At 46.2% G+C, this 11,419-nt stretch overlaps 1 protein-coding gene across 1 annotated transcript in view; it reads right to left on the bottom strand.

Moving 5' to 3' along the window:
* LOC138371652 (uncharacterized) overlaps positions 1 to 11,045 on the bottom strand; it is a 44,113-nt gene extending 33,068 nt beyond the window's left edge. The window contains exons 1-3 of the mRNA XM_069336651.1: positions 10,641 to 11,045; positions 9,855 to 10,424; positions 8,496 to 9,725 (exon numbers count right to left, since the gene is read on the bottom strand). Coding sequence (XP_069192752.1) covers positions 8,496 to 9,725; positions 9,855 to 10,424; positions 10,641 to 11,045 — 2,205 coding nt within the window. The remainder of the gene's footprint in view (positions 1 to 8,495; positions 9,726 to 9,854; positions 10,425 to 10,640) is intronic.
* Positions 11,046 to 11,419: the final 374 nt, after the last annotated feature.

Below are 11,419 nucleotides of genomic sequence, written 5' to 3' on the forward strand. Positions count from 1 at the left end.
GTGTTTACTTTAGACCGTCAGCCAGACGCCGCATGCAGGTTACCTCTTATCTTATCTTCTCCATAATATCTGGACCATCTCTCTCTCTCTCTCTCTCCTCTTCATATTATTCTCTCTTCCTATTTCCTTACAGCAATTTTTCAGTTTCAAATAATCATAGAAGTTTATTTATATGTTTATGACCGAATTTGTAAAAAGACCATTTTCAGAGAATATTGTCTTAGACGTTTTGTTAAGGAAAACAGACAACTTAGCCATAACATTTAGTTTTATATCCATTTACGGCTATTTCACCTGTAAAGACCAAAATTGAACAGAGCCCAGTTATAGACAGAAATTCGTCAGAGACCATTTTATACCTAAAAATGAACAGAGTCCAGTTTGCTAGCAAAATTAGTCAGAGACAGTTTTAAGCTCAAATTTCATCAGAGTCCAATTAACGACAGAAATTTGACAGAGTCTACTTTGAGAGCAAAATTCATCAGAGTCCAGTTCTTGATCGAAATTAATCAGAGTCCAATTAAAGACCCAAATTTGAGAGACCACATTTTCGCTACTAGCAGTCCAATCCCCCTTAAATTTTAAACAGTCATATTTCAGTCGTAGTAAATAAGATCAAGTCAGTTACTAAGCTCCAGCTCTCGTCCCCCACCCTACTCCACCCTCAAGTCTTTGTTAATATCCTATCAATTCCCCTGAAATTTTTACCCTCTGTATTTCAGGCACCGTAAATAAGATCAAAACAGTTAACGAGCTCCAGCTCTCGTCCCCCAACTTAGTTCTCTCTCGTATATTTGTAAATAACCCATAAATTTCCCTGAAATTTTTACCCTCTGTATTTCAGACATAGTAAATATGATGTAAACAATTATAAAACTCTAGCTCTTGTCCTCTGTCCAAGTTCACTCCTGTAAATTCATTACTATCAGTCCAAATCCCCCCCTGAGATTTAAACACCCAACTACATTTTCAGACATAGTAAATAAAAACCAGTTCAGTTATCAAGTTTCAACTCTTGTCCCCCAGCTTAGTTCATTTTGTACAAGTTCTTTATTTTCCAACTAAATCACCCTGAGATTTAAGATCACCTTATTTCTAACGTAGTAAAATTTATCTGGACATTAGCCAAGCTCCATTTCCTCAGCCTTAGATCATCGAACTTAAATATATCCGATCAAGTCCCTCTCCAGCCTAACTCTTTATCAGAGTAATCACCTTACCCTTTCCCTCCCTTACCTTCTCATCCCCAACGTATCCAAACCTTCAATAATCATCATACTGTATTTGCATATTTTCTCTATATTCAGCTGTGTTCTTCACATTTTTTCCATGTTTTCTGTGTTCATTCCATGTTCTACAAATGTTCACAGCATGCTCAGTTCAATTTTTTTCTACCATTTTCCCCGTATGTTCACTATGTTCTTTGTCATGTTTTCATGTACATCATATGTTCTCTGTATAACTTTTATACTCAAGTATTCATGTTCTCAATGTTCTTAGCTTGTTCTTCACATGTTCAGTGTTCATTCTTTGTATTCCCTATGTTCCTTATCATGTCTTCATATTCTCTGTAAGTTCATATTCCCTGCATTTTCACTCTATTCATCAACTTTTTCTTACATGTTTGCCATGTTCCCCATATGTTCCATGTGTTCATTCCCTTACATGTTATTTAACGTTCCTTAACTAAACTTATTATCCAAACAACTATAACATAGTCACTTTCGTCATTTCTCAACTAAACTTATTATCCAATCAACTAAAAATGGTCAGAATTAATCTCATTCAACACTATTCTTAACTAAAATAACCTTTCTCTTAGCAAAAATAGTCAAAGGAAACGTTTCTAATACTGTTCATAACTAACTTTATCCATCGTCAAGTAATTGAAAATAATCTTGTTCATCATTTCGTAACAGCAATTATGTTTCGTCAAGTAAGAAAAAATAACCAAAGATATCTTTCATCGCTGTTCGTAACTGACATTATACTTTGGGGAGCACAAAAATAGTCTCCCTCATCATGTTTTGTCTTTTTGCTTAACTAAAAGTATTCATCAGTCAACTAAAAAATAGTTACTTCATCATGTTTCCCTGTCATTTCTTAACTGAAATATCACTTCTCTCATCTGAAATAGTCATGTGTAGCCTCTTACCTACACTGTTCTTAACTAAAGTAACCTTTCACCTCGCTAAAATAGTCATATTCATCATTGTTCCTAACTAAAATTACATGTCGTTAAGTAAGAAATATAGTCAAAGACACTCTTCGAGACATCAAGGACTTACTCAAAGACATCAAAGTTGCACTCAAAAACATCCTTTGAGACATCAAAAACATTCTTTAAGACTTCAAGGGCACTCTTCGAGATATCAAAAGACACTCTCAAACACTTAAAAATTTACTCGCATCCTCAAAGTTATTCTCAGAGTCATCAAAAGTTAATCTCAGTCATCAAAATGTTATTCTCTAAGTAACCTTTCGTTCATCAGAGAAACTTTCTAAGACATCTTCGTTCATTAAAGTTAATCTCAGAGGTATAAAAGTTATTCTCAGAGCTATCAAAATTAATCTCTAAAACAACAAAAAGTTAATCTCGGTCATCAAAGTTGATCTGCAAGATATCTTCGAGACATCAAAGTTACTCTTCATTACATCAAAGACGCTTAGTGTCTAGTACAAAGATAGCCTAGTTTAAGTTAGTTTATCAAAAGTTACCGAAAGTTTTCTTTGTTCAAAATTAACTATCTAGTACTATATAATAGCCAATAAATTTGTATGACATATTAGAACAATGTTGCATCCAGTTAGGAGGAGTTAAAACTTGTTCGAACGTTGAAGTTCTTGAACTTGAATCGGGCGTCAAACTTACCCGCCAAATGTGGTGTGTTTTGTTGGGTAATAGCTATTAAAACACCAATACATTCATAGACAAGTTGAAGTGTCACGTCGTCGAGGCGTCAACATCATATGATGGTGTTTGACGCGTCCAGAGCAGCCAGACAAACTACCCAACCAGAGTGAAATTCTCTATCATCGTCTGCCGTAAATCATTCTTACTCGTGCACCAATTAGTCCCCAACACGTATAATGAAACGCTCCATGGTTGATCACTGGCTGGAGGCGTCTGCTTCACCACAAACAATCCTCATTCTCGTTCGAGCAGCCATAGAGCTGAGCCGCAGAGAGCTCAGCCTTGACTGTAGGCAATCTCTCTCTCTCTCGCTCTCTCTCTCTCTGAGTTGGCCATTAATCTCACTGTCTGTTCCACAGCGCGCGTGGGATAGATAGATAGATAGATAGACAGAGAGAGAGAGAGCGTAGTGTATACCTCCTGGTTTACCTTTTTGTTATATCAAGAGGAATCCCAGCGTCAAGGAGAATTAAATTTTATTTAATTAATGATTTATATTTGGGTTATTTAATATCAATTTTTATTTTTAAAACTACGATTTGCTCTATACAGAAAAAATAAGACTTGTATTAGTGTTCTCTACCAACAGGAAAATTCTAGGAAAAAATATCAGCAACTAGTCATCCCCTCGAAATTTAATTTTATTTTTCATTTTTTTTTTTTTTTTAGAAAGATAATTCTGTTACCCCTCAAGTTAGAAATAGTACAAGAGAGTTAAAGCTTTGTCGATTGTATTTTTCCCAAAGTTGCATTCCAACTTGTGTCTCGCTGATGAGGTAAAGTTATTATCAAAAAAGTTACACGAGGCAGCAAAGGGTTAAATGTGCAGTACCGCCGAGTGGGTCTTGTTAGTGATTTTCGTTAATAATTTTTCTCCGAACTTCTCTCCCTAACTATCGCTGGTTCTGTCCGTAGTTGCAACAGTCTTCGTCAAAAGCTGATTACTTAATTGTCATGACTTGAGGTGCATATAAGACATGGTGGACAAAAGTTGAAAACCACGAAAATGTAAGTTTAATTGCTAACTTTTTTACAGCTTTAGTGATTTCCTTATTACAATAGAGCAATTTATTTATATCTTAATTATAATTGACATTTGCAATATATCTCTCCCTATTTTTTATATGTTCGTATTTACGAAGTTTTTCATTTTTATTTTTATTTTCCAATTTTTCTATTTCATTGGATTTGTCAGCAGAATTTTTTTTCTAAATTATCTTATTTCATCATGCTTTACATGATCCATTGCAGTGCATCCTATCTTACCGCATATGTCTCATCGAAAAGGGGCCTTTGTCTCCTTCTGTGAGAGTCGGTATCTCTCGTAATCTCCATTCTCACTATTATCTTCGATATGGCTAGATATCTCTCACTCTCTCTCCTCTTCCCACATTTGCATTTTAATGTATTTTTTACGTAACTATGTTCTCCTGTTGGCCTTCTGTGTTATATCACCATATATAGCAGAACCCGCAAGCGGTATTAAACGATGGCTTCCCTTTACAAAACTTGCGAGTGGTAATAAACGATGGCTCGCCTTTACAAAACTCGCGGGCGGTAATAAATGATGGCTCGCCTTTACAAAACTCGCGGGCGGCAATAAACGATGGCTCGCCTTTACAAAACTTGCGAGCGGTAGTAAACGATGGCTCGCCTTTACAAAACTTGCGAGCGGTAGTAAACGATGGCTCGCCTTTACAAAACTTGCGAGTGGAAAATAAATGATGGCTCGAATTTACAAAACTCGAGGGCGGTAGTATAATGGTGGCTTGCCTTTACAAAACTCGAGGGTGGTAATAAACGATAGCTCGCCTTTATAAAACTCGTGGGCGGTAGTATAACAGTAGCTCCCATATGCAAAACTTGCGAGCGGTAGTGTAACGATGACTCGCCTATACAAACCTCACGAGCGGTAATAAACGATGGCTCGCCTTTACAAAACTTGCAAGTGGTAGAAAACGATGGCTCGCCTTTACAAAACTTGTAGGCGGAAATAAACGATGGCTCGCCTTTACAAAATTCGCGGGCGGTAATAAACGATGGCTCACCTTTACAAAACTCGCGGGCGGTAGTATAACGGTGGCTCGCCTTTACAAAACTTATGGGCGGTAGTATAATGGTGGCTCACCTTTACAAAACTCGTGGGCTTAATAAACGGTGGTTCGCCTTTACAAAACTCGCAGGCAGTAATAAACTGTGGCTCGCCTTTACAAAACTCGCGGGCGGTAGTAAACGATGGCTCGCCTTTACAAAACTTGCAAGCGATAGTAAACGATGGCTCGCCTTTACAAAACTTGCGAGCGGTAGTAAACGATGGCTCGCATTTACAAAACTTGCGAGCGGTAGTAAACGATGGCTCGCATTTACAAAACTTGCGAGCGGTAGTAAACGATGGCTCGCCTTTACAAAACTTGTGAGCGGTAGTAAACGATGGCTCGCCTTTACAAAAACTGCGAGCGATAGTAAACGATGGCTAGTCTTTTCAAAACTTGCGAGCGGTAATAAACGATGGCTCGCCTTTACAAAACTTGCGAGCGGTAATAAACGATGGCTCGCCCTTACAAAACTTGCGAGTGGTAGTATAATAGTGGTTCGCCTTTACAGAACTTTCGAGCGGTAATAAACGATGGCTCACCTTTACAAAACTTGTGAGCGGTAGCGAACGGTGGCTCGCCTTTACAGAACTTGAGAGCGGTAGTAAACGATGGCTTGCCCTTACAAAACTTGCGAGCGGTAGTAAACGATGGCTTGCCCTTACAAAACTTGCGAGCGGTAGTAAACGGTGGCTCGCCTTTACAGAACTTGCGAGTGGTAGTAAACGATGGCTTGCCCTTACAAAACTTGCGAGCGATAGTAAACGATGGCTCGCGTTTTCAAAACTTGCGATCGGTAGTAAATGATGGCTTGCCTTTACAAAACTTGCAAGCGATAGTAAACGATGGCTCGCCTTTACAAAACTTGCGAGCAGTAGTAAACAATGGCTCGCATTTACAAAACTTGCGAGCGGTAGTAAACGATGGCTTGCCCTTACAAAACTTGCGAGCGGTAGTAAACGATGGCTCGCCTTTACAAAACTTGCAAGCGATAGTAAACGATGGCTCGCCTTTACAAAACTTGCAAGCGATAGTAAACGATGGCTCGCCTTTACAAAATTTGCAAGAGGTAGTAAACGATGGCTCGCCTTTACAAAACTTGCGAGCGGTAGTAAACGATGGCTCGCATTTACAAAACTTGCGAGCGGTAGTAAACGATGGCTCGCCTTTACAAAACTTGCGAGCGGTAATAAACGATGGCTCGCCTTTACAAAACTTGCGAGCGGTAATAAACGATGGCTCGCCTTTACAAAACTTGCGAGCGGTAATAAACGATGGCTCGCCTTTACAAAACTTGCGAGCAGTAGTAAACGATGGCTCGCATTTACAAAACTTGCGAGCGGTAGTAAACGATGGCTCGCCTTTACAAAACTTGCGAGCGGTAATAAACGATTGCTTGCATTTACAAAACTTGCGAGCGGTAATAAACGATGGCTCGCTCTTACAAAACTTGCGAGCGTTTGTAAACGATGGCTCGCCTTTACAAAACTTGCGAGCGGTAATAAACGATGGCTCGCTCTTACAAAACTTGCGAGCGTTTGTAAACGATGGCTCGCCTTTACAAAACTTGCGAGCAGTAATAAACGATGGCTTGCCCTTACAAAACTTGCGAGCGGTAGTAAACGATGGCTCGCTCTTACAAAACTTGCGAGCGTTTGTAAACGATGGCTCGTCTTTTCAAAACTTGCGAGCGGTAATAAACGATGGCTCGCCTTTACAAAACTTGCGAGCGGTAGCGAACGGTGGCTCGCCTTTACAGAACTTGAGAGCGGTAGTAAACGATGGCTTGCCCTTACAAAACTTGCGAGCGGTAGTAAACGATGGCTTGCCCTTACAAAACTTGAGGGCGGTAGTAAACGGTGGCTCGCCTTTACAGAACTTGCGAGTGGTAGTAAACGATGGCTTGCCCTTACAAAACTTGCGAGCGATAGTAAACGATGGCTCGCGTTTTCAAAACTTGCGATCGGTAGTAAATGATGGCTTGCCTTTACAAAACTTGCAAGCGATAGTAAACGATGGCTCGCCTTTACAAAACTTGCGAGCAGTAGTAAACAATGGCTCGCATTTACAAAACTTGCGAGCGGTAGTAAACGATGGCTTGCCCTTACAAAACTTGCGAGCGGTAGTAAACGATGGCTCGCCTTTACAAAACTTGCAAGCGATAGTAAACGATGGCTCGCCTTTACAAAACTTGCAAGCGATAGTAAACGATGGCTCGCCTTTACAAAATTTGCAAGAGGTAGTAAACGATGGCTCGCCTTTACAAAACTTGCGAGCGGTAGTAAACGATGGCTCGCATTTACAAAACTTGCGAGCGGTAGTAAACGATGGCTCGCCTTTACAAAACTTGCGAGCGGTAATAAACGATGGCTCGCCTTTACAAAACTTGCGAGCGGTAATAAACGATGGCTCGCCTTTACAAAACTTGCGAGCGGTAATAAACGATGGCTCGCCTTTACAAAACTTGCGAGCAGTAGTAAACGATGGCTCGCATTTACAAAACTTGCGAGCGGTAGTAAACGATGGCTCGCCTTTACAAAACTTGCGAGCGGTAATAAACGATGGCTTGCATTTACAAAACTTGCGAGCGGTAATAAACGATGGCTCGCCTTTACAAAACTTGCGAGCGGTAATAAACGATGGCTCGCCTTTACAAAACTTGCGAGCGGTAATAAACGATGGCTCGCTCTTACAAAACTTGCGAGCGTTTGTAAACGATGGCTCGCCTTTACAAAACTTGCGAGCGGTAATAAACGATGGCTCGCTCTTACAAAACTTGCGAGCGTTTGTAAACGATGGCTCGCCTTTACAAAACTTGCGAGCAGTAATAAACGATGGCTTGCCCTTACAAAACTTGCGAGCGGTAGTAAACGATGGCTCGCTCTTACAAAACTTGCGAGCGTTTGTAAACGATGGCTCGTCTTTTCAAAACTTGCGAGCGGTAATAAACGATGGCTCGCCTTTACAAAACTTGCGAGCGGTAGCGAACGGTGGCTCGCCTTTACAGAACTTGCGAGCGGTAGTAAACGATGGCTTGCCCTTAAAAACTTGCGAGCGGTAGTAAACGATGGCTTGCCTTTACAAAACTTGCGAGCGGTAGTAAACGGTGGCTCGACTTTGCAGAACTTGCAAGCGGTAGTAAACGATGGCTTGCCCTTTCAAAACTTGCGAGCGGTAGTAAACGATGGCTCGCCTTTACAAAACTTGCGAGCGGTAGTAAACGATGGCTTGCCCTTACAAAACTTTCGAGTGGTAGTATAATGGTGGCTCGCCTTAATAGAACTTGCGAGTGGTAATAAACGATGGTTCACCTTTACAAAACTCGTGGGCGGTAGTATAACGGTGGCTCGCATATGTAAAACTTGCGAGCGGTAGAATAACGCTCGCAAGAACCGTCTTCTGCCGGGAAGACGGTTCTTAGCATTCACTTAGCGATGTCATTTTTGGCTCTTCCCCATCTTCGTGACCTGAGATGATTGGCTCTTCACCTTCGAACTGGCCGTTTTGAACATCATATCTATCCATTCAATAAATTCAGTAGACGTAATTATGGTATACTTGTCGAACCATAGTATCTGGGTTTGCAGGAAATCTTGGTTGTTTAGCAGTCTCCGGAAGTGTGTGAACTCAGACGAGTCACCAAGACTGATGTTCTCAAGAACAATGCAGGCGCGGAAGGTGGTGGTGTTCTTTCTGTCCTGAAGTTCCCAAAGGATGTTGGAATTGAGGTTTTTGCTGTCGGTAACCTCGGAGGTAAACCTCAAGAATTTTGTATCTATTACGGTTTTCGAGGGTTGTGAAGTGACTTCTTCCACCCTCACAGCGTCGTCCTCGTCCATCCCCTCGGCGTCGTCCTCCTCCACCCCTGCGGCGTCGTCCTCGTACACCCCCTCGGCGTCGCCCTCTTCCACCCCTGCGGCGTCGTCCTCCTCCACCCCTGCGGCGTCGTCCTCCTCCACCCCTGCGGCGTCGTCCTCATCCATCCCATCTGAGTCGCCATCTTCCACCTCTGCGACGTTGTCTTCTTCCACCCCCGCAGCTTCGTCCTCTTCCACCCCTGCGACGTCGTCGTCTTCCACCACAGCGGCGTCGTCCTCTTGCTGTCCTGCGGCGTCGTCCTCTTGCGGTCCCGTGGAGTCGTCCTCTTGCGGTCCCGCGGCGTCCTCCTCTACCGGTCTCGCGGCGTCGTCCTCTTGCGGTCCCGCGGCTTCGTCATCTTGCGGTCCCGCGGCGTCGTCCTCTTGCGGTCCCGCGGCGTCTTCCTCTTGAGGTCCCGCGGCGTCGTTCTCTTCCTCCCCCACGGCGTCGTTCTCTTCCTCCCCCACGGCGTCGTTCTCTTCCTCCCCCACGGCGTCGTCCTCTTGCGGTCCCGCGGCGTCGGTCTCTTCCACCCCCACGGCGTCGTCCTCTTCCACCCCCTCGACGTCGTCCTCTTCCACCCCCACGGCGTCGTCATCTTCCACCCCCACGGCGTCGTCATCTTCCATCCCCACGGCGACGTCCTCTTCCATCCCCACGGGGTCGTCCTCTTCCATCCCCACGGGGTCGTCCTCTTCCATCCCCACGGGGTCGTCCTCTTCCATCCCCACGGGGTCATCCTCTTCCACCCCCACGGGGTCGTCCTCTTCCACCCCCACGGCGTCGTCATCTTCCATCCCCACGGCGACGTCCCCTTCCATCCCCGCGGCGTCGTCCTCTTCCATCCCCGCGGCGTCGTCCTCTTCCACCCCCGTGGCGTCGTCTTCTTTCACCCCCGCGGCGTCGTCCTCTTCCACCCCCGCGGCGTCGTCCTCTTCCACCCCCGCGGCGTCGTCCTCTTCCACCCCCGCGGCGTCGTCCTCTTCCACCCCCGCGGCGTCGTCCTCTTCCACCCCCGCGGCGTCGTCCTCTTCCACCCCCACGGCGTCATCATCTTCCTCCCCTACGGCGTCGTCCTCTTCCACCTCCGCGGCGTCATCCTCTTCCACCTCCGCGGCGTTATCCTCTTCCACCCCCACGGCGTCGGCCTCTTGCAGTCCAGCGGCGTCGTCCTCTTCCACCTCCGTGGCGTCATCCTCTTCCACCCCCGCGGCGTCGTCCTCTTCCACCCCCGCGGCGTCGTCATCTTTGACCCCCGGGGCGTCGTCACCTAGGACCCCCGCGGCGTCGTCATCCAGGACCCCCGCGGCGTCGTCATCCTGAACCCCCAGGGCGTCGTCATCCTGAACCCCCGCGGCGTCGTCATCCTGGACCTTCGCGGCATCGTCATCCTGGACCCCCGCGGCGTCGTCATCCTGGACCCCCGCGGCGTCGTCATCCTGGACCCCCACGGCGTCGTCATCTTGGACCCCCACGGCGTCGTTATCCAGGACCCCCACGGCGTCGTCATCCTGGACCCCCGCGGCGTCGTCATCCTGGACCCCCGCGGCGTCGTCATCCTGGACCCCCGCGGCGTCGTCATCCTGGGCCCCCGCGGCGTCGTCATCCTGGACCCCCGCGGCGTCGTCATCCTGGACCTCCGCGGCGTCGTCATCCTGGACCCCCGCGGCGTCGTCATCCTGGACCCCCGCGGCGTCGTCATCCTGGACCCCCGCGGCGTTCTGTGCGGAACGTCGCATAGCGACAACGTAAACAACAAATCCGAACAAAATCACGCCGTAGGCGACGCTCATCGCCACGTCGTGCCGAACGCACCTGCAGACGCTTGCCACGTCGTCGGTCAGCTGGTTCAGGCGCTTGAACGAGGATACGATCGGGAACCACATGCCCGTGCAGGGCACCTGCAGGTCCCGGGGCACCACCCGCCATACCAGCGGCAGGTTGGCCAACCACGCCCAGAGGACACTCACGTAGGTTCCTCGAGGCTTCTTCCCGGCGCCCCAGACCAGGAGGGTACTAGCTCCATCCCAGAGCCAGGTCACGAGGCTGGTGTGACGATGTGCTTGCTGCAGGTCCTGGTACACCTGGTTCACGCGGGTGTAGTGCCAGGCCAGGAGGTACTCCAGGCAGAGCCATGTGGCGGTAATGAAGCTTAATGCAAGTTGAGACTTTGTGGGCATGTTGCGTAAGAGATGATTTTGTTTTATGTTAACGCATATACTATTTCACTAGAGGAAATAGGTGTGGCGTTACAGGTGAAAGTGGGTTGGTCCATCCCACGTCTGTCTGTCTCTCTCTCGTACTGTCCAGCTGGAACCATCTCTCGTGAACCATCTCTCTTGAACCGTCTCTGTCGTACCGTCTCTCTCTCGTACTGTCTTCCTGGTACCGTCTCTGTCGTACCGTCTTCCTGGTACCGTCTCTCCAGTACCGTCTCTTTGATACCGTGTCTCTCAACTATCTCTATCTATACCTCCATATTTTTACTCCTGTCTATTTCTTCGTGTGTGTGTGTGTGTGTGTGTGTGTGTGTGTGTGTGTGTGTGTGTGTGTG

The sequence above is a fragment of the Procambarus clarkii genome, chromosome 36 (assembly GCF_040958095.1).
Source record: "Procambarus clarkii isolate CNS0578487 chromosome 36, FALCON_Pclarkii_2.0, whole genome shotgun sequence".
NCBI classification, from domain to species: Eukaryota; Metazoa; Arthropoda; class Malacostraca; order Decapoda; family Cambaridae; genus Procambarus; species Procambarus clarkii.